Source organism: Carettochelys insculpta, chromosome 6, assembly GCF_033958435.1.
Source record: "Carettochelys insculpta isolate YL-2023 chromosome 6, ASM3395843v1, whole genome shotgun sequence".
NCBI lineage: Eukaryota > Metazoa > Chordata > Testudines > Carettochelyidae > Carettochelys > Carettochelys insculpta.
Genome location: NC_134142.1, coordinates 108,559,978 through 108,584,706, shown reverse-complemented (window position 1 = coordinate 108,584,706; position 24,729 = coordinate 108,559,978). Strand labels below are relative to the sequence as shown.

The 24,729-nt window shown below is 44.4% G+C and overlaps 1 protein-coding gene across 7 annotated transcripts in view; it reads left to right on the top strand.

Moving 5' to 3' along the window:
• The window catches only part of SLC67A1 (solute carrier family 67 member 1), a 144,991-nt gene that overhangs the window by 24,135 nt on the left and 96,127 nt on the right, over positions 1–24,729 (top strand). For 4 of the 7 annotated variants that reach the window (XM_074997804.1, XM_074997805.1, XM_074997809.1 and 1 more), the window contains exons 2-7: positions 6,298–6,473; positions 9,286–9,371; positions 11,126–11,343; positions 17,304–17,401; positions 19,213–19,358; positions 21,721–21,853. In XM_074997804.1, the coding sequence (XP_074853905.1) occupies positions 11,167–11,343; positions 17,304–17,401; positions 19,213–19,358; positions 21,721–21,853 (554 nt within the window). In that variant the 5' untranslated portion in view covers positions 6,298–6,473; positions 9,286–9,371; positions 11,126–11,166. Of the gene's footprint in view, positions 1–6,297; positions 6,474–9,036; positions 9,087–9,285; positions 9,372–11,125; positions 11,344–15,225; positions 15,376–17,303; positions 17,402–19,212; positions 19,359–21,720; positions 21,854–24,729 lie in introns of those variants that run through there. The other 3 variants (XM_074997806.1, XM_074997807.1, XM_074997808.1) reach the window with 3 other exon arrangements.

The following is a 24,729-nucleotide window of genomic DNA, read 5'->3' as shown; positions in this document are numbered from 1 at the left end:
CTACCTCATTTTCACTGGTATTCTTTACCTTAGATGTCCTATTACAGTGTTTCCCAAATTGTGGTACATGCACCACTGATGGTATGCAAAAGGATTTAAAAATCAGGAGATCAGCATTAGGATGGCACTGGGAGAGGGGGGCACACTGATAAGGCTGAAGTCCTAAAAGTGGCACGCAAATGTTTTAAGTTTGGGAAACACTGCCCTATAGCATTAAACTTTTTGGTGTAAACTGAGACAAAAAAAGTCATTTCAGATTTCTGCCATTTTCACATTTTCTGTTATGGTTTTTCCCCTCATTGAATAACATGTCCCACCCTGTCCTTGGCCTTCTGTCTTTCCCTCCCCTCTCACTTACAGGAGAAAATCCACTAGGCACCTAAATACTTTTGTCCTTAATCCTTTGTTCTGTATGTATGCTGCCTGGCTCAATGCAGCATGTTCCTGCATGCAGCAGTATAAACTCTGAGTAGCAGCTTTGACTGCAAATGTATGGTCCTGCTCCGGATTTGTGCTGAAATAATGTGGAATATGGCCAACAGGGAGCCAAATGAGGACCTTGGAACAAAATGTTAAAGATGTTCAACGGCCTAAGTATGTAGAGGCATGCCTAGTGGTATTATGAAAAATGTCAGTGTGCTCTGGAAAATCCCACTAGACACCTACATACTTTTGTCCTTAATCACAAAGTGCCAGATTTTTGTTCTGTTTGTACACTGCCTGGCTCAATGGGGTCCTGGTTTGTGACTGTGACCCATGTTTCTGGGTGTTACTACAGTACAAACAAAAATAGGCATCTTTCCCTGATTACAAGAAACATCCTGGCTATGTCTACACTAGCCAAAAACTTCGAAATTGCCATGCAAATGGCCATTTTGAAGTTTACTAATGAAGCGCTGAAATACATATTCAGCACTTCATTAGCGTGTGGGCGGCCGTGGCACTTCGAAATTGATGCAGCTCGTCCAGACGGGGCTGCTTTTTGAAAGGACCCCAGCTACTTCAAAGTCCCCTTATTCTCATCTGCTCACAGGAATAAGGGGACTTCGAAGTAGGCAGGGGTCCTTTCGAAAAGGAGCCGCGCAGCGGCGAGCCGCGTCAATTTCAAAGTGCTGCGGCCACCTGCATGCTAATGAGGCAAAATGAGGCATTTGCATGGCCATTTTGAAGTTTTTGGCTAGTGTAGACATGGCCCCTGTGTTCTATATCCAAATGTGTTAGTCTCAGTCCTGGTTGTACTCTGACTCTCATTCTGAATGATCATGTTACGGTTGCAAGAGAGAAGCTACACAAATGATTTTTACAAAAGAATGACTCCTACCCCACATTTAAAGTTTATCACTTTGGTCATTTTCATGTGTTTCTCAATTCAGGCTTCCCCCCACCCCCACCCCCATTTGGACCTTGTTGGTACACATGTCCCATTGCTCTTATTCTGATTCTGCAGTGCTTCTGTGTTCAGCCAACTTTGCTCATGAGTGTCATGTAAGAACTAGTCAGTATGAATAAACACTAGAAAAAGAGGCAAAATTCACCCATCATCGAAGGCTCCAGTGGCAGTTCTGCTATACAGATTGGACATGTGCTGTGGATATGACATCCAGGGGCACCCAAAGTGGGAATTATGTAAATCAGAAGCATCTCTGTTTTAGGGCAAGCATAACTGACTCTTCCAGCCTTGTGCTGAACTAAGGCTGTGTCTATACTAGACATAGAAGTTGACCACTGATACACAATTTTAGCTATGTCAATTGTGAAGCTAAAATCTACTTATCAGCTGTCAACTGCTATGGCTGTGTACAGGGACTCCTCGCTAGGAGTTCTGGGGCCAACTTTGACCCTGGAAAGCACCATTTCACGCATGTGCAAAACAAGACCCCAGAAGATGGACCGTGAGTGGTATATGGACCTAGCCTTAGGGTTGTGACCATAGCAGGGCTGCATAGATGACCTTGGTTGTGGGTTGGAGGACTGGGTTTCATTGTCTCTGACTAGCTCACTTACACAGGGGCCATTAATTCAGGTTTTCTGCAGGGGAGTTAATTTCATCCAACGTGACCTTGGAGGCACAGTTTTTACAGCAACACCTTTTTTGCAGTTTTTGATGACTTTTTGCAGAAACATATACTATCAGAAACATGGAGGATGGAACAATTTTTCTGACTGCCATTGCATCGAACTGTAAAACCTGACTATAATGGGTACCACTTCAAGTCAGGGAGTATTGTAGCAGACCTCCCTGTGCACCTAAAGTGCCAGCACCTGTGCTAGGGGACAGTCAACAAAAACAAATCAGACACCACAACCTGAATCACATCTATTGCAGCATAAATATTGGTAACTTGGAACACACAGCTAGGGATAGGCCTGTATGAAAAGCAACTATCATAAAGGCACTGAACACTTTGAGGAAGAATCTATTGGAAAAGGGGCCAGGTGCAATCCCCAGTATTCATTGGAAGCCTGCACTTTCCTGCGTGACATGTCTTCACAATCTTGCTTCTTGCAGAATGGACTGTATAGCCACGAGAGCACACGTGACACCATGACATCATCATCCCTTACGACAGCAGCCGTACTTGGTTGTGAATTTTGTTTCTCACTGCAGCTGAGATTATATCGAATGTGACTATTGAAAATGGGTTCCAAAATATTTTGTTATAGAAAAGCAGCAGACCCAACACAGTTCTTATATGTCAATCCACCAGGAGGGCCACAGGCCCCGCTACACTCCTTCCTGCTGAGTTGTTCCTTATCGAGGGAGTTGTACCATTGATTACAGCTGAGCTACACACAGAGTAAATTCTAAGTAAAGGTGTCAAAATCTGGCCCTAGTGACGCCCGGTTGAAGCCAAGGAGCTCACACTGATGTAAAGCAGAACGATATTGAGTCTGTGTATTCCAGTTCCTGGCTGGTATAATTCTGTTTGATTAAAAAATGCATTCAGGCCATTACACTGTTCCAAATAGTTATACATAACCCCAGAGGCACTGAGAGCACATGCCTTTAGCTCCTACGGCTGCAGGATCATTCTCTCCTGCCCATCCGGGGCTATAGGCCTTACATAAGCAAACTCGGGAGCAATGGTCATGATATCTTCACCCTTAAAGAATATCAAGATGTCAGTTTTAAGCATGTGAAAGTACATATTTTAGCTGTGTTTATTCAGAAGGTGGCTAGAAAGGATGGATGGACTTTTGCTTAAGCTTTGGACTTGGAAGATTATTTGAGTTCACATCCCCCAGATCAGTTACAGATTTCTTGCATGAGCTTGGCAAGTCACAAAGTCCTCACCTCTCCATGTGTAACATGAAGATGGCAATACTTTATTTTTGCTCTTGTCTACATTATAAACTCTTTGGGCTTACTATGTGCTTTTTTCAGCATCCCATGGAGCTGCATTCTCAAACCGGGCTTTTGGCTTCTCCCTTTAAAATGGTAATAAGAATCAGCCCTATCTGAGTCATGGTACAGTTTGCACTTTAATGTGCAAAATAACAAAGCACTTACTGAAATAATGAACAATAGTCATTTCCATTTTACAAAAACTACGTGTGGCAGAATAAGCACACCCGCATTGTATTAGAACAAGTTACAAATAATTGCTCTTTGCAATTTAATACCACATAAAAAGAGCCAAAAGAAATCTACAGCCACTGGGAATCTAATTTCATTGCCCATTTGGACTGTCTCTGCAATTTTTATGAAAATCACCGGTCTGTTGCTATTTTGTAAACGAAACATGGCTTTTCTGTTGGCCATGTGGGTTCTATTTCCATTCATTAGTGAACTGCTTGTGTGTGTGTTTGTATGAACACAATTAGCCAAAAGAATAAATCAGTCAACAAAAAATGGAACCAAGTCTAGCAATATCAGACCATATACCCTTTTGTTTGCTTAACTGTATAAATCTTTCACCAGTTTACAAATGAGATGGGGGATAATTTGAACTGTTGAGTAACAAGCCCGCTCGTATAGCTTTTTCTCTAGCATGTTTCTTGATGAGTAAGTTGTCTGTATTCTGTGACCTGGAGAGAAATGTAGAGGACCATTTCCTTTCTGCTCCTGTTCTTAGAATGCATATCAGACTAGGCCACAGCTCCTGGCTTTGAAGGACTTCAGTGTCAAATACCTACTTTTAGTACTCAACATAATTACAAAAATTTGGCATTACCAATACACTTTGAGTTTGTTTTGGGTTATTTCTTTTCTTGTCTCTTCCTGGGTGCTATCACAAGGGATTTAAGAAGGTAGAGCCTAGAATATGAGTGACAATATACATTGCTTTTATTGAATTTTTTTTACATCTAAACTGTAGATTTGATGGTATTTAAGTAACATACTAATCTAATCGCTCTCTGACTGGGAAACATCTCTTAGGTACTTACATGGCTCACATTAGGATTAACACCTGAGCACCTCACAATTTTACCCTGTTTAGCCTCATGGCATCCTGGCAGGTAGAAGAGTGGTATTGTCCTCATCCTAGACATTAAGGAACTGGTGCAATGTCCCAGAGGAGACCAGCAGCAGAGAAAGTAATTGAAGTGTAAATCAGGCATTAAAGCTGGACCATAGCTTACTTTCAGTGCATACCAGCCCAAGAAAGACATGCTGGAAATGTAATGTGGAAGGTCTGTGTGGTCCAGCTCTATAAAGAGATTTCCTGGGGCACAGACCTCTACTCTTTTGAAGTCACTGGGAGTAAGAATCTGCATTGGAGGATCAGAAACATATAATGTAAGGCTTGCTGCAATATGGTCTCTTTTAACAACTGAGTACATCAGCACTGGAGCTGCTGACCCTTTGCAATTCTGGGCTGATCCAGAGGCCCAAATGGTGCCTGGCAATGACGGGCCAAGAGGACAACCACAAGGAAAAGCAGCTTTAAGTCAATTTCACATGCTATGTATTGCCTGTATTTATTGGTCCTTCAGCCTAGTTCTGTCCCTCTGTGGAAGGAGTAGATTTCAGCTAACCTGCTCAGAGGACAAAAGAGTCCTGTAGGACCTTAAAGACTAACAGTATTATTAGGTGATGAGATTTCGTGTGACAGACCCACTTCTCCAGATCTGGAGAATTATAACAGATAGCGGAGAGAAAAAAGAACTTTAAAAGAAGATAGGAAAAAATGAAGGAAAAAAGCTGCTCAGAGATGCTAGACATAAGGTTGAATGTCCCATATGCATGAAATTGAAAAAGGAAACAAACTACTGATCAGAGAGGTAGCCGAGTTACTCTGCATCTTCAAAAACAACAAGAAGTGCTGTGGCACCTTATAGACTAACAGATATTTTGGAGCCGCTTTCATGGGCAAAGACCCGCTTCATCTGACGAAATGGGTCTTTGTCTACAAAAGCTTATGCTCCAAAATATCTGTTAGTCTATAAGATGCCACAGAACTTCTTGTTGTTTTCAAACTACTTAGTAAAAAATGCAATCTACTGTTGAACTGAGGAGACTGAGAGGATTCCTCACAATTACTGTTGTTTCCTTAAAAATCTAAACACCCACCCCCAAACACTTTTAAAGCCAACATTTTATTTCCAAGCCATAGCTTTGCTGTGGGTAGAGTCCCATACACCAGTACACTCTTTTAGAAAGCCTTGATTCCCACAATCAGAGATTTCAGCAGGGATTCTGTCTGAATGATAACAAGAGTCAGTAAGCTGTGAAAACCCTTGTTTTGAAGATGTGCACTGCTTTCTCATTCTTTGTGTTCTTCCAGTAATTGCCAGGTAAACAACCATCAAGGGGCAGTGTTAGACAGTCATTCATCAACGCTGTAAAACAACTAAGATAATTTTCATCCATGAATACAATGCGGGGTGGCAGTCAAACATAATCAGCGTAAGAATTCTCAACAGATTTGTCTCCTGTCTTTTCCTTCTCTCTGCCTCCACCTTCACCTTCTCAACCATCCACCCCCTTTGCAGCGTACAATTAACTATGCTGTACTAATAAACACTTTTGCATTTGCTCAAGCATCCATTTATAGCTACTTTTTAAATGAATAAGTTTTTTTATTTTTATGAAGTGTGATAAATTAGTTATCACATGCTATCAACGGTTATCTAGTCCACTAACTCCAGCAATTCAGCTGCCATGCTAATTCTTAACTAATGTTCCTACAGGTACCACAAAGGATCAAAGAGTTAATTAACAGGATTTCAATTTTAAAGTGTGAGTTGGCTTCTGTGCAGGTTTACAATGCAGCAACTGAGGACAGAATTTGTCTCAAATACCTCTGCAAATTTCAATAAACATATTTTTCTGAAACTGCTGTTGACTCACAGGTATGTTAATGAGGATCCAAGTTCACCAGTGGCGTAAGGGAATGCCAACTACTAGGGCTTCAGTGGAGTGAAGCTGTCTGATGCCAGTGGTACCATTTGCCTTTTGACCATAAATTTCATCAAAACGCAGCAATCCCAACGTCAGGCTTACAGCAATATAGCAAATGGAAAGAGAGGTACAGAAACTTTTTTGTCTCCATCTGTCTAACCAACTTAATTTTAATCTCACGCACTTCATCTTTATCAGTTATTACAGTTGCTTCTTTGATGTATGAATATCGTTATCTGTGAGGACGTTTAATGGAGGGGTAGCTGTGTTATCTGTAGCTGCAAAAACAACGGGAAGTCCTGTGGCACCTTATAGACCAACAGATTTTTTGGAGCATAAGCAAAGACCCACTTCATCAGCTGCATCTGCCCACAAAATTCCTTATGCTCTAATAAATCAGTTAATTTACAAGGTGCCACAGGACTTCTCATTTTTATAAGGACATTGAATTTTAACAGAGATTCTGCTGACTTGAGAATATGGTGGTTTGCATGCACAACAGACGGCCTTTAGTTTTGGATGGGTCATTCTAATCAAGGCTTGATAAGAAGAACTTCGTCCTGGAAACAAGTTAGTAATCATGCAGTGTGGCCCATTAGCAGGGCATCTGACTTCAGAGGGGTAGTATTTTAAAAATGCATGTATGGAATATAACATGCAGGAAGTTGGAAATGCGAAAGTAGATAGGTTAATTAAATGTCAGGCAATCTTGCAAACACAGACTTCAGCAGGGCTATTTGCGGGAAAGGAGGTGTGTATTTGCATTATCAGGGACAAAAGTTCACCTCCAAAAATTTCAGGTGGAAAAACAATTTCATGAAACTTCCTTGTGCAATTTGTGTTAACAAATTAAAGCAGTACATTCTCTAGACTCCCCTCCCCACCATTTTTTGCCTGGCCTATATTATGAGGAATTGGGGGCAGGGGAGCAGGGGAGGGGCAAACTAATCATAATGATCCATTCTGGCCTTAAAAATCTGTGAGAATGGGTCACCTCTGGCGATGCTGAAGAAAGAGAAACCTTTACTCCACAGATTTGGTTTCCAACATGCCAACCACTAGCCACATGTGGCTCTTTGGCCAGATGAGTGTGGTTAGTTGGTTTGAACAATAAATATATTTTCAGAATAATGTGGCTAGTTCATTACAGCAGTAGCTCAGAACTGGTTGACAGTCAGCACCTACATCTTAGTGTTCTAGTAAAGATGTCTGTAATGGTGTTAAGTAATATATAGAGCAGAGATGGGGAACCTATGGCTGTGGCTTGCCTGGATCGTGCCCCTGGGGCTTGGGGCGTCTCCCAGCCCCAGCATCAGGTCTGCTGTAGAGGAGGAGGGAGCCCCAAGCCTTATAGGTCAGATCCAGGCAAGTCAAGGCTGGATCTGGCCAATGGGGTCTGCCTGGCAGGGAAGGGGTGGGGGTGGGGAAGAAATAGCACCGCATGCTGTCGCTGCTGCTCCCTCTCCACCTAGCTAGGGGAATAGCAGTGTCGAGAAGAGCTGTCTGGAGGCTTTACTCCTGCCACTCTGATTGGCCAGAACTGTGGCCAGTCGGAGCAGCAGGGGTGGTACCTGGGAGCTGTGGGAACATGGGGCCATGTGTGCCCCTGGCGAGCTGCAACAGGTGAGCACTCCATCTCTTGGACCCCATTCACCCACCTGCTCCTGCACTCCCTCCTGCCCAGGTCCCCAACCCTCCAGCCCACTCCTGCATCCCTCTACTGCTCAGTCCCCCCCACCCCATCCCCCTCCTGCACTCCTTCCCATCCAGACCTCCATATCTCCATCCCCTCTCTTGCACCACCTCCGACACCAGCCAGATCACCCACCCACAGTCTGCTCCTGCACCTTCCCTCCCACCCAGATCCCACACCCTAAGTCTGCTTTCTAGCAGCCCCCTCCCACACTAACTCCTCATGTTTGGCCCAACAGAGCTGGGGCTGGTGTGTGAGGGGAATGTGGTTTTTTTCTCATTTGTGTAGCTCCCAACTGATTTTTCTGTGGGTCCATGGCCCCTGATCCAAAAAAGGTTCCCCACCCGAAGAAACTCAAGGCCTGATGCTCCCTTCCCTTTTAAAACTGTGTGTAAAGAGAGTTCAGACCATCTAGTTATGACCTCTTTTGGGGCTGGATGCATAACAATGGTAAAGTGGGAATGATCTCAAAAGGTGAATTATCTGGAGATCTGAGGAGGATACCGGAGGCAATTCCATGGAACCCGGGACATTCTGGTATGTGTCCAAAAGCTGAACTCTGCTTGGTATGTCTGTCCATACTTCCTCCTACAGGAGGTGTGGAATCTTAACTGACAAGCAATAGCTTTCAGTGCATTTTGCATTAGAACTTCAAAGAGGAACATACCACGCAGAGCAGGTGCTCGGCAATTCATTGGCTTATCCAAAATTAGCTGTTTTGAATGTTGAAAACCTTGGCCTTTGAGCTTAACTTTTGCTTTTTAGAGTCATGTCCCTTAACTATATTGATTCCCAGGTTTGACATGAAAACTGGCATCTCCTCTCTATTCCCTTCTTACTGCCAGCAGTGCTCAGGCCAATCCAAAGTGCACTCAGGTAGAAGGCATACAGACTCCTTTTGGCAATGCTCTATAGAGCACAGCTGTGGCAGAAGTAATAAGGGGTGTGGCCAAATTTGGTAACCTGTTTTCAAGTCCACTTTGCACAAGCTGATCAGTCAACACACGGAAGATTTTCAGATGCAACTCAGCAGTTTTTTCCCATGGGGTAAACAGTTACATTTTATTTGGACTGCACTTGTGATGCCTATGTCTGGTGCAGCTGGATTTTTGAACCCTAAGCCTCTCAGACAGTTTTGCTGTTAACTTTCCTTTTATGTTGAGTGTTATAATTTGTTCATGGTCCCCTGTTCCAGCACGTAAACCAGGAAGTTTTGTTTTGTATTGTTTGCTGCTCTTTCTTGCAGGAAATTTAGCTGCCGAAGAATCACTTCTTTCAGGCATAGATGAGTTGAACGTTTAGCACCAATCTTCCACAAAACCAGGCCAGTCTGTAAGTAAATTCCTCTTTTTTAAGTGACCAGTGTGATCCTAGCTGTGGGGGGTTGACTGTACTTGAACACAGAGTTTAGTTTATGGGATCAGAATTAATAACCATGTCTCTTTGTGTTGCTTTCAGCTATCATGCTGTAGCTCATTTGGCAAAATAGCATTCCTGAGAGCTCTCTGACCATGGTAAAACTGCCCTGTATGACATGACACTTCCTTCCAAACAGTCCCCTATTGATTTGTATTGTGGTAGTGCTCAGGACCCCTGTCATGGGCTGGGGGACCCCAGCATGAGAGGCTCTGTACAACAGAACAACAGGATCCTTGCTCCAAAGAGTATACAGTCTGCCTTCCCCTCAGACTTTAAACACTCTAATAGAAGGACAATTGTAGTCTCATAGGTCACTTTACAGATGTCCCACTGTCACTGTTTATCTTGAATCTTGCAAAAGTTGGTATTTTTCTTGGAGCCTCAGCTCTGGAATCAGCTGTTAGTCTGTATCTTGACAAAACAGATCTGAAGAAGTGGCTCTGCCCCGTGAAAGCTCATCACCTAACAAATTATGTTGTTAGTCTTTAAAGTGCTACAGGACTGTTTTTTGTCTTCTTCATGTGGTCTTAAAGTCTTTATATTAATCTGTATGACTTCCACCTTGCCCCTTCAGTCAGCCCTGTTCAGTATGCTCTACTGGGGTCTCTGGCCTTAAAATATGAATGGTTACTTACCACAAATCTGCGTCTCTGGACTGCCTGGTAATATAAATATTAAATAATATCATGTGTAGGTAGCATATGTGAATCTACCAACTATGATAAAGGGGCCCAGCTGTGACTAAGTCAGAGCATGCCTGCAGCTGATCAACCGTATGAAACCTTAAAAAGCATAGAGTAAATGCACTCTTATTGGAGCCAGAGCTCTGAGTTGTTGGCTCTGTGCGGTCTCTAAAGATCACAAGTTGCCCTTTAAATTCCCTTTTTTGAGCCATTGGGTCCAGTCCTGCTTTTAGGTACACTGTTGTTGCAGACAACCTTTTCATGAGTGAGAGCAGGGAGGAGTCCATTATCTGCCCAGATCCATTAAAAGTAGCACAAAGATTGACATCTTGAACACAATTCCATATCATGAATTTATTTTTAAAAGTTGAAAATGAAACTAGTTTGTTCTGACTGGCCTTTATTTTTTTTTTCTCTTTTAAAGAGCCAGCACCTTGAGAAGTCTGAATAGACAGTAGTGACTCAATATGCCCCTGCTATGCTGTTGCAGTAAAAATTAAGATGTGAACAATTGTACTCTAATCTTAGCCCTTTGGTACCAAATTCAACTGCTAATGTTGCCAACCCTCCAGGATTGGCCTAGAGTTTCCTGGGATCATCATCGATCTCCTGATGACAACCGAAAGCAGTCAGGGGGAGTTTGATAGGCTGGGGGTCAGGCGAGTCCCTTGGAATAGCTTCAGAGTAGGTAACCAATTAGCTGCATCTATGCTGGGATTTTAAAGATGACCTTGTTCTCTTAATCCAACAGTTAACTCCAAAATAAGAGACATTTGGGGAAAAAAGTGACGCACTATGCTGTGTGGATCAAAGATAACACAGATGGGTCTCCATTTGTGAACATGAAATTAGGGGAAAAAAGAAAACTCCACAAAACAGAGTGACTCAGCAACTTTTAGGCTTTTAAGCCTCAAACTACAAATATGACTTTTGCACCTTGCATGTGAAAAGAGCTCAAGTTTCTAGCTGAATATTCCCTTTCAGGTTACACTACAACCTGGGCTGCAAACCATTGCCTGAGCGGCATGCATGAAGGGGCCAGCTCTGGAAGAGGGAAACAGGAACTGAAATTCAAGAGCACAACCTTGCAGGACCAGAACAAGCCAGAAAATATGTTCCAAAAGCAACAGGTGATTTGGCTCACCTATCTGATTACAGCCGTGGACCTGACCTGCTTGTTCATGCAGATTGGAGTCATTCCAGTGAGTACCCTTTGAGCCTGCTCTAACAGAGCAAACCACTTTCTCTTAACACCGACTATTCTGCTTTTCAATGTTAGAGGAGACTTTCTACCAGGAAAGTGGGGAGAAAGTTTAGCTCTAAGAAGTTGCATGTAAGTGAATGCAAAATCTTTTCACCTGGCTCTCCAGCCACTGAGGATAAATAGAGGCATGTAAGTAGTGACAGACTGTTTAATTTGTGCCTGAACTTGCCCACCTGAGCCCTGGTGCCTCTAGGCTTGGCAGTTTGTAGCTCTGGGACCGGTGGGCTTGCTGTGTCAGTTATGAAAGTATTTAAAAAAAAAAAATGGCTTGAGCCCTGGCATCTCTTTCATTAGAAACTAAGTATGGTAGGCAGTTGATGATTGATTATTTTGCAGTAGTGCTTGGAGGTGTCTGCTGTATTATGCTGTGCCCTGTGCAAACACAAAGTGAAGTTTATTTAATAATTGGAGATACACATCTCCTAGAACTGGAAGGGGCCTTGGGAGGTTATCTAGTCCAGTCCCCTGCCCTCTTGGCAGGACCAAGCACCATCCCTGACATCTATTTGCCCCCATCCCTAAATGGCCTCCTCAAGGATTGAGCTCATAACCCTGGGTTTAGCAGGCCAATGCTCAAACTACTGAGCTATCCCTCCCCTTGTTCCTAGAGAGTTTACTATCTAAAGCACAAGCTGTAGTAGGTAGGTCCACAAAGAAGATGACAGCTAGGACAGGGAACATAGGGTAACAGTAACTATCTTATTATTCATTGCTTTGTGCATAGGACAGCTGTAATGAGTCAGTCAGGAGAGGTAATCGCAATATGCCACATGTCTAGTGGCTCTCAGGTGGCATCTTTCCGTAGGCACCATGCAAGAGGTGAGTTTGAAGGAAGGATCTGAAAAGTGATTAAAATGGTGGGTTACCAGATTTTGGCAGGGCACTTCCCCACATGTAGAGAGAGCAAAGGTGTTTGTGTGAGACTGCAGCTAGCCCTGCTCCCCACGTAGAGGTGGGGATCGAGTTTGCATTGAGATAATAGAATGGATTAGGTATGGGGAGGCTGAAGCGTGAAGATGTCCATGTGGAAGGCCAAGAAAGTTGTTTGCTGCAGTGGAGGAGGAGGAGTGAAGAGAGGGTCTCAAAAATGGTGTTGGTGTGATCAGAACAGGGAGCTGGAGAGGTGATCTCTACAGCAGCATTTTCAGTGGTCAGGAGGCACGGGTGGTAGTATCATGGTTGTGGGGAGGCTGTGCCTTCCCAAACAGCTCCATCTTTCCACTGCCTCTCCAGTTCCTGGAATTTTGCCCTGGCTCAGAATGGTTGAACTGGGACAGTCTCGCCTTTTATGGTGACCTTTTTATAGAGCAGCTGACTCTGGTGCCAGTGCCATATTACCTGCCCATTTGAGCTATGTCTACACGTGAATGCTACATCGAAATAGCTTGTTTCGATGTAGTGACATCCAAATAGTCTATTCGATGAATAATGTCTACACGTCCTCCAGGGCTGGCAACGTCGACGTTCAACATCGACGTTGCGCAGCACCACATCGAAATAGGCCCTGCGAGGGAACGTCTACACGCCACAGTAGCACACATCGAAATAAGGGTGCCAGGCACAGCTGCAGACAGGGTCACAGGGCAGACTCAACAGCAAGCTGCTCCCTTAAAGGGCCCCTCCCATACACAGTTGCACTAAACAACACAAGATCCACAGAGCCGACAACTGGTTGCAGACCCTGTGCATGCAGCATGGATCCCCAGCTGCAGCAGCAGCAGCCAGAAGCCCTGGGCTAAGGGCTGCTGCACACAGTGACCATAGAGCCCCGCAGGGGCTGGAGAGAGAGAGTCTCTCAACCCCTCAGCTGATGGCCGCCATGGAGGACCCTGCAATTTCGATGTTGCGGGACACGCAACGACTACACGTTCCCTACTTTGACGTTGAACGTCGAAGTAGGGCGCTATTCCTATCCCCTCATAGGGTTAGCGGCTTCGACGTCTCGCTGGTTAACGTCGATGTTAACATTGAAATAGCGCCCAACACATGTAGCTGTGACGGGCGCTATTTCGAAGTTAGTGCCGCTACTTCGAAGTAGCGTGCACGTGTAGACACAGCTTTGGTGTTCCAGGGCTGGGAGTGCTGCTGTGATGCTACCAGGCACTCCAGCATTAGGGGCAGTGGGACCATGACACCTCATGCTCCAGAACTGGAGCACTGCAATGAGGAGTGTGGGAAACAGCAAAAATGGTTAGGGGAAGGGGTGGTACTTTGCTCAGAAGGGGCCAGAGGCTAGTATCCCCCCATCGACCGGGTCACTGGACATTCATGCTTAGCAAAGGTGCCGGATTGCAGGTGCCAAAGCCAGAGTGGAGGATGCTGCAGTAATTGAGTTGGAGGTAATTTTAAAGGGATCTTAGCATTTAAAATTTGGTTCCTATTCCTCTCACCACTCTCTGAAATTTTTCCTCTTTTCCACCCTTTTTTTTTTATTTCTTTTTCCCCACTAAGAGAGCTCTCTCCCATTTCTGTGTCTCCAGAAATAATCTGCTTCCCCCTCAGCCCACCCTCAGTCAGCCAGTCCAACAGTGGCTGCACTGTTGTTTGCATGGTCTCTTAGCGCTTATCTGTGGGCAACTAATGTAATCATACTGGGCCATGAGACTAAGAATTAAAACTGTCCACACTGAAAGAATGCCAACAGTTAACCAAGCTCTCTCCAGTACAAAGAGGAATACGGGAGCTAGATACATCTTTGCTTTACTCTCTCTTTCAGCGGCAGTATTCTTAAATGCAGGTTGCATCTCCCTAAAATGGAACTCTGGTCTGGCAATGCTGGACTGTGGATGTTCCCTGGTCAGAGAGCCTCAGTGGCCAGGACTACAGCAGCAGGAAGCTGGCAGCTAGGGCCCCAGCTCAGCTTGATGCTGGGATGACCTGACCTGGATGCTGGTTCCAACTCCTCTACCCTGGTTCCAGCTCCCCTTCCACGATTTCTGTTGTCCTGGCTACCAGCTCTGCAGCAGCTGCAATGATAGGGAGACCCCAGCTGGAAGGAGGGCTGGGACTGGGTTCTGGGGCCAACAGAAGGCAGCCTGTCTGGAGTAGTGACAGAGTGGCCATCTGGGGCTGGCAAGTGGAGCTGGAGGCAGGCTGGGGTGGCAGGGGATTTCCCCAGTCTTCCACATTTCTTCATTTGGGACTGGTCAGGTCCTGAGGGTGCTCGACCATGGAGGTCCAACTTGTGCAACTTGTAATGAATATGAAGACTGTCCAGACTAAAATATGTGCATTGATCATGCCCCTTAAACAGTATCCAAGGATGAGCTAACACTGGGATATTGTGTTGCCTGCCTGCAAGAGGTGTTTAGGTTGGGCTGCATGAAGAAAGCTATTTGCTGTAATTTTCAAGTGACTCTTCAAGTGACTGTCTAGGTACATTTTTAGGCAAAGTAACTTGATGCAGTGCACATATCAAGTGTTGCAAGGTGGCTCTCTTGTTTCCAAAATGCATTCAGTTCCTTTAATGCTGATGAAAATGCCAGATTACAATGCAGGTGATCCTGTGTACAGGTGTTAGAGAGCTTTGGAAGTGTAAAAATGTTGTGTTCACATTAAAAGCTATGAAGCATAAGACTGAGTCTGAAGATTTGTAGGGTTCTTCAAACTTTGGGGATGAAGAGGGGACTGAGAGTACCATTTAGTTTGTGATATTAACTCTACTGGCTTGATTAAACGGGTGACATGATGACCTGATTGCAAGAGCTACTCAGAGTGATGTGCGCTGCATACTGCAAGACACAGGAGGCTTATCTAAAACCCTCCTCTTTGCTATTAACTGAATGGTTAAGACCTTCCTTGTTTGCCTCAACATGCTAAGTGAAAAACAGAGACAAGGTGGATGACGATTGGACCAACTGCTGTTGATGGGAGAGACAACAACCTTTTAAGCGACACAGAGCTCTTCTTCGGGTCTGGGACCCATACTCAGATTTCAACAGCTGCATACAAATTGAAGAGCCTGTTTAGCGTAAGTATTTAATACATATCCTAAGGGATAATTCATGGGGACATTTCCGGTTAACATCTCTCCAGCCATGAGAGTTAGTAGGCTACAAACAGTTGTTGCTGGGTCACTTAATGCACTGGATGAACCTTAATTATAACTTTTGACGACAGTGTGGGTGAAACCAGACAATAGCTATACTCTCAGTGAACTGACACTGAAAAATAAGACAAAAACACCCTATCACCTATGCATGAACAGCTTCATTGTTGAACGAAGCCTTGCAAAGCCTGGGAGTTTAAATTTCTATCTCTGTGGTAGACACTAGAAATCATAGTCTTAATACAGGCACTAATACACCTACTCTTTCTGTCCTAGGACCACTCTGAATGGTCCATTCAAATTATGTGCTACTTATGCTAAACTGTTTGTTTGTTCCATCCTGTATTTAGTTGTGACACTCTCTGGGTTCCTTTCCCAGACCTGAGGAAGAGTTCTTCATAGCTTGAAAGCTTGTGTCTCTCTCACCAACAGAAATTGGTCCTATAAAGATATTACTTCACCCACCTTGTCTCTCTAATGCAGGTTTTCCCAGCCTATGGGTTGGGACCCAAACATGAGTCACAATTAGATTTTCTAAGGGTCTCCAGATAGGTGCTTCTGAGCCAAATGTAACTCTTTAAGGAGCCATTTGCGGCTCTGCTCATTCCTCCGGCTCCCAGTTCCCACCCTGCTGCACTGAAATGGGACTCAGTGTAATTGATTTAACAGGCTAGCAGGAGAGATCTGGATATTAAACCAATTAAACTGAGTATAATTTCAGTGTGGCAGGGCAGGGAACTGTCCACGGTGCAGGTGGGGGAAGGGAATAGGAGGGCTAGGGGGAGCTGTACAGAGCTGGTGATGGTGGCCTGGGGAAGGAGCAGCAGGGGGCAGCAGTGGCACTCTTGTGAGGTAGAGGGAGGGCATTTTGGGGCTGTGAGGCATTTAGGCCTGGGGGTGGAGGGATTGGTTTGGGGCTGCAAGGGGTTTAAGCCTGGGGGTAGAGGTGAATCAAGATTTTACAAAATTTTTTTCCCCAGGGAAGAACCTCCCCTTTCCAGTTTGGAATTGCCTTGGGTCACAAAGTCTTAATGAATTTGTCAAAATGGGTCACCGTCTCAAAAAGGTTGGGACCTGCTACTCTAACGTCTTGGGCTCGACCTAGAACAACACCACTGTATTGTCTAGTGTAAAAATAGAGAGACAGTTCTGCAACTGATATTCTAGGTGCCATGTAGGGGAGGGTGCACAGCATCATGCCCCATCCCCACACTTTGTGACCACTGCACCACTTCCGCTGAGTATGCACACTGCTGTGACTTAGGAGTAGTGGTTTTGGGGCCAAGCCACTGCAGGGGAAGCAGGGGGACTATCCCTGCACCTACCAGAAGTGTGGTGCTTCCATAGGAAGAGGTGGGTGGGAGCAGAGCAGGAGTGGAGCAGGGGCACGAAGAGGGTAGGGCAGAGCAGGGGCCCTTGGCTGGTGCACTACTGTAAGCCCCGCACCGGTCACCTCTGGTATAAACTGGTGACAGCAACAGACCCCTGTTGCTGCACCATGGATGATGATCTGGGCTGGAGACTTTAGATTTTTATCAGCTAACTTCTCTACTCTTTATGCTCCACGTATTGCATTTATGGACAAGCACTGTTGCGTTACAGTAGGGTCTCAACATTTGGGAACTTAAGGTTCAGAAATTCAACTATTCGCGAGTGGCTGGTTCCTGGCGTGGGGCAGCGCCGGTGGTCATATTCGTGAAATTCAACATTCTCGAGTTCTCAACGTGGAAACCTTGTAAATGTTGAGACCCTACTGTAGAAGTACGTGATCACTAGTAGTCATGTACTGACTGATGTTAAGCTCTGGAACTTTCAGAAAAGTAGCATCACTTTTCCTCCATTTTATTTAGTACTTGGCAAAGAGCCTGGGATTGGATTCGGTTGGATTTGGCTACCTCCAGACAACCTTTGGTGTGCTGCAACTTCTGGGAGGTCCTATTTTTGGAAGGTAAATAAGAACCATTCTTGTGAACCTTTCATGCCCAGTTATTTATTTTTGTTTTTAAATCTACTTTATTCCTACTTCTGGATCTTGGGGAAAAATATTTTAGGAAGCCATCTGGATTTACTAAAGCAATGGAGAAATAGTAATAAAAATACTGTAACAAAATATTTTGATGTTAGTTATTTCTCTAAATTTGATTATTTGGACCCAGAGTGCTTAGCCATAACATCTAGCCCCTGCAGAGCTTGCGATCTAATGCCATAATCCTGCTAATGCTTACTCATATGAGTAAGTTTATGATCAGGAGTACCAGAAGATGAGTGTTCTTTGGCCTTTTTGTTAACCAGTGTTGTTGTTAAGTAGTTCTAGTGGGAATCCTAGAATTTCTGTGCATGATTCAGATCTTACTTACACTGTTGCAGCAAATTACTTCAGTGCAGTAGTTCTTTACACTGGTGTCAGTGAGACTAGAATCAGGACTCAAGTATCAGAGGGGTAGCTGTGTTAGTCTGGATCTGCAAAAGCAACGAGGGGTCCTCTGGCACCTTATAGACTAACAGAAATGTACGAGCATAAGCTTTCATGGGCAAAGACCCACTTCTTCAGATGCAGGTAGTTATACCTGCCTCTGCCAATTTCCACTACCTGCATCTGAAGAAGTGGGTCTTTGCCCATGAAAGCTTATGCTTGTACATTTCTGCTAGTCTATAAGGTGCCACAGGACCCCTTGTTGCTTTTGTAGAATCAGGACTGTATGTTCAAACAGCCCTACCAAAAGGAAGGCAGGAGAAGCATTTGAGGTTCTCCTGTGTTTCTGCCTCTGAGCAGTTGCAAGAACTTAATGTTATGGGATATCTACTTCTTCTCCAAGTAAGAAGATGAGGTGCACTTGAAAACCTAACAGAGATGGAGAATGTACAGTAAATAGTACATTACCCTGTTTAGAGGCACACCAAAAGAGCAGCAGAGTAAGTGTAGCATAATTCAAGTGGCTTTTTTTCTATAAATGTACAAAACTATAGGAAAATAATTCTGATCTGGATCTGTGAGAAGTGGGTCTTCTGAAGTTCTATTCTTTCTCTGTGGATGGAATATCCACTAAAAGTAGTGGGAGATGCATGCAGGGATGAGGGCACCTGAATACAGAAATCTAATTAGAGTCAGATCCTTAACTGATGTAAATCAAAGTAGACGTACAGAAAACAAAATTTGCTGTACAAATTGAGATTGAAACTTCCCTGTGTGGAACCATGAAAACAGTTTGTCACAATATGGATGTAGCTATATAAAGAGGAATTCCATAGATTAGTTAAAGTGGGCAAAAATAGGAAATAAATTCATAAGAAAACCTTAAACTGCATTTTTTTCAGGCCTCAGAAATATTGGGGTTGAGTGTGAGATTAAAGCTGTGTCCACACTATTCCCTTCCTTTCAGAAGGGGCATGGTAATGAGTGAGGTCAGAATATGTTAATGATTTGCTACCATGAATATGCAGTGCCTCATTAGCATAATAGCAGCTGCAGCTATTCGACTCCAACATCTTAGAAAACACTAGCATGGAATTTTAGAATGCATTTGGCACTGTTAGCTGAAATGGGGTACCAGCTCACTCCTAAATCCTAGCCCAGACAAACTTCTCACTGAGCCACATTTTCAAGTACTCAGTGCCCACAACTGGGACCAGATTTTCAAAAAAGGAAAAATCTGATCGGGTGGGTGGAACAACCGTACAACATTGCCAGCCTGGATGTACCATATTAAGCAATTGTCAAACAAGTTCCATTACTAAAATGCTGCATTGTTTACATGCTAGGTTTGCTGACCAGTTTGGCACCCGAGCTGCATTAACTGTTTCGTATCTCTCTGGATCTGCCTTCTTCCTACTACTGTCCATCTCCACCAGCGTCCCAGTTCTCTTTCTGTCCAGAATTCCATCTGTGTTTATGCATGGGTTACCAGGTAAGGGCATGATAGGATGACCCTAATAGCAGGCTCAGGAACTTCCAATCTGTTTGTAGGGCCTGTGGCAGACAAAAGGCAGTGGAGAATAGGAGACTAGTGGAGGGCAGAGGCACCAGGAAGTGCGTGAGTGGGTTTCTGTTCCCTGCATAGAAGGTACAAGAGGTTTATTAAGAGTTTACCTGCAACAGCAGCAGGCTAATTAGACATCTGCAGCCAGTTAAGGCCAGCAGGCACACCTTAAAAAGGTTCCCTCAAGTAAAGGAGGGGGAGGGAGAGGAGAAACAGACCAGAGAAGAGGAAGTGGTACTTGGAGAAAAGGAAAGACTCAGTCAGGTATGAGGGAGAAGTTATTAGAGGGGAGCAGTGAGAGAAGTGACCCAGGGAAGAGGCTGCTGTAACTGGGGTAGAGGAAAAGCTTTGTCAGCTGCTACTATTTTGGATCCCTGGGCTGGAGCCCAGAGTAGTGAGTGGGCCTGGCTTCCACCACCTTTCCCCATGCCCTGGAGATCTGCCTCAGCAGAAAGACTGCAAGCCAGGACCATTAGAGGGGAATTGGCTATGATTGAGAGTGGCTTTGGTAAGCAAAGACCCTTGCCTCTGGAAAGGCAAGAAGCAGGAGGTGGGGTTGTCATGAGCCTCTGAGGCACAAATAAAAAGTCACTGGGAAGCACAGGACCCAGAAGGCATGGCTGGTGCTCTGTCAGGCCTCAGCCTGCAAGTCTTCCTCATGTAAGTAGCCTTATTAAAGTCAATTGGACTAACTCTGTGTGTGTGTGTGTGTGTGTGTGTGTGTGTGTGTGTGTGTGTAAGTAAGTAAAGGTTGCAAAATCATTCTCTGTGTAGTTGGTTTTTAGGAACATGAGGCAACTTGTTTAATGCTTAGAGAAAGGGGTTGGGAAGTAAGACAGTGAAATCTTAACCTTAGCTCTGCACCAACATGCTGTGTCCACTTATGTGGCTAGGATGGATGACCTAGAATGCCACACTCAGGGCAGGAAATAGGCTGGTGGTTTACTCTATAATTGGATTCACCAACAAAAGGGCTTCTGTAGTACCACACTGGTTAGCTGGAAGCCAAACACCATTCACTTTAGACCTTCCTGCCCTTGGCTCCCATCCAGACAACCACTAATAGTGAGAAGTTAGTGAAAGCTCATTTCAGCATGGCTGAGGTTCTTTTTAATCCAAAGGATCAGACACATCCCCAGGTCCGTTTGAACCTCTGATCTTCCCCAGCCAGAGGGAGTGACAGGATTGCTGGGTCCCTGTACAAGGTCAAGGGGTAGTGGGGGTACCTTTGTACTCCTGGAAGGGGCAGGGCCTTGGGCAGAAGAGGTGGGTCTGGAGCTAGCTTCTCCCCGACAGTCCTTCAGTGCCACTCAGAGCATGCTGCATGGGGCTCTGGTGGCAGTTTTAAAGGGCCTGGGGCTTTGGATGCTGTCACTAATGGTGGCAGCTGGTTCATGGGGCAGCTGCCTCTTCCACCCCCACACTGTCAGTGGGCTTGTCCCTAGATATAGGGTTACCCTTGAGAGGGAATGTATCTTATTTTTATATGGTATCTGTATCAATATCTACCAACTCACATTGTAGTAATGTGTTACAGTGTGTGTGTATATATAGTACATTAACATGTGAGTTGGTGGATACTGATACAGATACACTCCCTTTCTTTTTGAAAGGTCAAATATTGCATATCAATAGACTAAAGATTTATTCATGTGCAAATGTGCACCACCAAGAGAACCACATTCTGCTGACTGTGGGCAGCTGCATGTACTCTGCAAATCAGCTGGGCGGCATTTGAATCTCTCCAGTGTGGCCAGCCAAGCATTCTGCTTACAAGAAACACTGGTCTTAAGTGCCTATGTGTATGTCTACACTGCAATTAAAAACCCACAGCTGGTCCATGCCAGCTGAGTGTGGCTGTGGGGCAATTTCACTACAGACTAGATGTTTGAGCTAGAACCTGGGCTCTAGGCCCCTGCAATGTGGGAGGAAGAACATTTACACTGCAATTAAATGACCCACTGAGCCCAAGACAGCAGGCATGGGTCAGTAGCAGGTTTTTAAATGCACTGTAGGCATACCTTGAGTTGTTGTTGATCTGGTCCTCGGTTCTTTGGCACAAACAGTAGAAGCTAGTGCTATTAGAGGAAAAAGTCTTGGGGCCAGTTACCGTTCAGTGGAGTATTTGCGTGAAGATCTGGCTCAGTGTTACAAGGCCTGATTTTTGGGGGAGCTCTGTCACTTGCATGTGTGCAGGGTCACCTCAAGGGGTAGATTTATCATTTGGGCTCCAGAGTCTTGTTTCTTGTGGGTTCTGTGTTCCTCATCAAGTGTTTGAATATCTGTGCAGGTGCTCAGATGGTCATTACAGATCTGACTACTCCTGCTGAGCGTGTGGATGCATTAGGGAAGCTTGGACTTTGCTTTGGAATAGGAGTAATCATTGGATCATCCCTGGGTGGGACACTTGGCGCAAAATTTGGGTGAGTGAGTTATTTTTCACTTCTTTCTGGCAGTTATAACAATTGACCTGCTGAGGGGTATTTTTTTTCTCCCCTCATTAGATAATGTAAAAATATAACTTTTTTTCTTATTCTATACGTGCAAGTTTCAGCTGCTCCTGCCTGGTCTTGAGGCCAAATCAACCCATGATACAAGTAAGAGCAGCCACAGGGTTTCTGTAACTTTTCCTGGCGTGACTGATCTCCTGTGGCCTGTTCCACTGGTTGTGGATCAGCAGAGGACTGTGGACTCCAAATCTGCCCCTCCATCTGAGAATGCCTTCTGTGCCCAACAGCCTCAACATCTCCCTTTGTGGAGCTGTGATGATACAAAGGTATCTTATTAAGGGCCAAGGATCTTTGTCTGTGCAGCTATGTGTCAATTTTTTTCTGTCTAAATAAGCTTAGTTGTCAACCCCCCACTCCTGCAAGCGAGGTTCAAATCCGGGGGCCTCCTGCTTCTTCTAAAGCAACTATTGTTAAAAGCTACAAACAGTCCAAGCCCAGGCTCTAGGCATGTCCCCCTGATTCCCTAAGCACTGAAGCTTTGTGTGCTGTGAAGCAGCTTTATTGCCAGTATATTTTGCCCACTCTCGGAAGACCAAATACTGGGTTAAACAGACCTTTGGTTCTTAGTAAGTTCTGTTAAAAACCAAGTTGATATGGCTTTAAATTTCAAGTGGTCTGAGGCTCACAAATTACAGCATCCTTAGAGGGAAGCTCAATGTAATGTGGGATTTAGGAAGGAGAGCAGAGATGGAGAGGGGGGTTATGACAAATGAGGCAAACTCCCTCCTGCCCCCGCCTCCAAAGCAAAACAAGGATGAGCGAGTTTGTGTAACCCAGACTTGTCAAGTCTAATCATTCCTAGGAGTCCTCTAGAGCTTTTAAAAAAAAAAATGTTGTGGTTAAGAGAATTTTGCTACTAAAATGGAATTGAAACTAAGTCCTGCACTAAAGGCAGATCAAAATGTGTGGTATTTGAGATTGCGTGTGCACACACATGGCATGAGGTCCGTGGGATAAATGCGTGTTTTGTTTTTTTTTTTTTTGTTTTTGTTTTTTTTTTTTTTCCCCCTGCAATCATTTAAAACAAACTGGATTTGTGGAATAGCTTCATAGGCCTTAAGGCCAGATGGGATCATCCAGTTTCATCCGCTGCACATTGCAGGCAGCAGAAACTCACCTGCCTTCTCCAGTAATAGAACCCTGTATGTTCTTGGGGAATTAAGCACCTAAAAATGTTTGAAGATCTGGGTCTTAATCTTTTTTGGGTCTCAGTTCTCCATTTCTTTCAGATCCAGGTTGATAGTCCCTTCCTGTTTCACAGGGGTGTCATGAGACAAATACACCAATTATGTGATGTATTCAGATACTATGATGATAGGAGCCTATGAGTGCCTGAGAGAGTCATCTAATGGGAAAATCCTTCCAGACCCATACTTGTCTTTTCCTCCCAATATAGCAGCCAGCACCATTTCTTCAGCATTTTCCTTCATAGTCACAATTAAAAAAAAAAAAAAAAAAGGCCTGCATGTTATACTGCCGCAGACTCTTACCCATCCCACCATGCTTTGCTAAAGGAGGTTGATAGGCCTCCCTTCTCCCCCTCTTTCACTGGAACAAATTTGCTGTGCACTGGTGGTGTGAGTCAACTCCCCAGGTAACAACCAAGGTCTTGATCATGTTTCCACATACCAGACCGTTCTCGTGTGGTAATGCTGGGGAAGGGAGGGGTGATCCCTGACTCCCCTCTCTCTGTCTCAGGAGGCATATTGATCCAAGTTCCCATGATTCTTCCATGTGTATTTTTAAATATTTGATGTGGCATAAGCATTAACAGTACTTGAGAAATCTCACTAATTGGAGAAATGGAAATTGCAAGTAAGTCTCTGTCCACTTGGTGCCACTGTTGGACTGCAGTCATCCTTCTCATGAAGGAGTAGTTGGGTTCCACACACAACAGTGAGCATACTTGTTCTCATTGTTTTGGTTTTATTGTGTTGAATCCAGGTACCATTTAATTAAACAAAAAGAAGTTTGTTTAAAATCCCACTTTCATGAGCTTGATGTGATTCTTAAGGATAGTACTGAAGCAAAAAGCTTAGAAAGCTGGAAAAACATAGTCAAGTAGCACTTTAACAATTAGCAAAATAAATTATTAGGTGGGCTTTTGTGGGACAGACCCACTTCTTCAGACTATAGTCATACCAGAACAGACTCAATATTTAAGGCACAGAGAACCAAAAACAGTAATCAAGGAGGACAAATTTGGGGGGGAAAATGATCAAGGTGAGCAAATCAGCACGTTTGGGGGGGGGGAAGTCAAGAAGTAGATTAAGCTAAGTGTGCAGACGAACCCCTATAGTGACTCAGAAAATTCCCATCCGGGTTCAAACCATGTGTTAATGTGCCGAATTTGAATATAAAAGCCAGCTCAGCTGCTTCCCTTTGAACAGTGGTGTGAAAGATTTATTTTTCAGTAACGCATACTGTTAAGTCTTTAACAGAATGCCCCATTCCATTAAAATGTTAACTGGTTTGTGGATCTGGAGTGTGTTGATGTTTTTGTGCCCATTAATCCTTTGTCTAAGGGAGTTAGAAGTCTGTCCAATATACAAAGCATCTGGGCATTGTTGGCCCATATGATGTTAGTAGAGGAGCATGAGAGAGTGCCCGTGATTCTGTGAGTAACCTGGTTAGGTCCAGTGATGGTATTTCCAGAGAAGATATGTGGACAAAGCTGGCAGCGGGCTTTGTTGCAGGGAAAGGTTCCAGGACTGGTATTCCTGGGGTATAGACTGTGGCTCTTTGCAAGGATCCTCATAAGGTTGGAAGGTTGTCTGTAGGAGAGAACA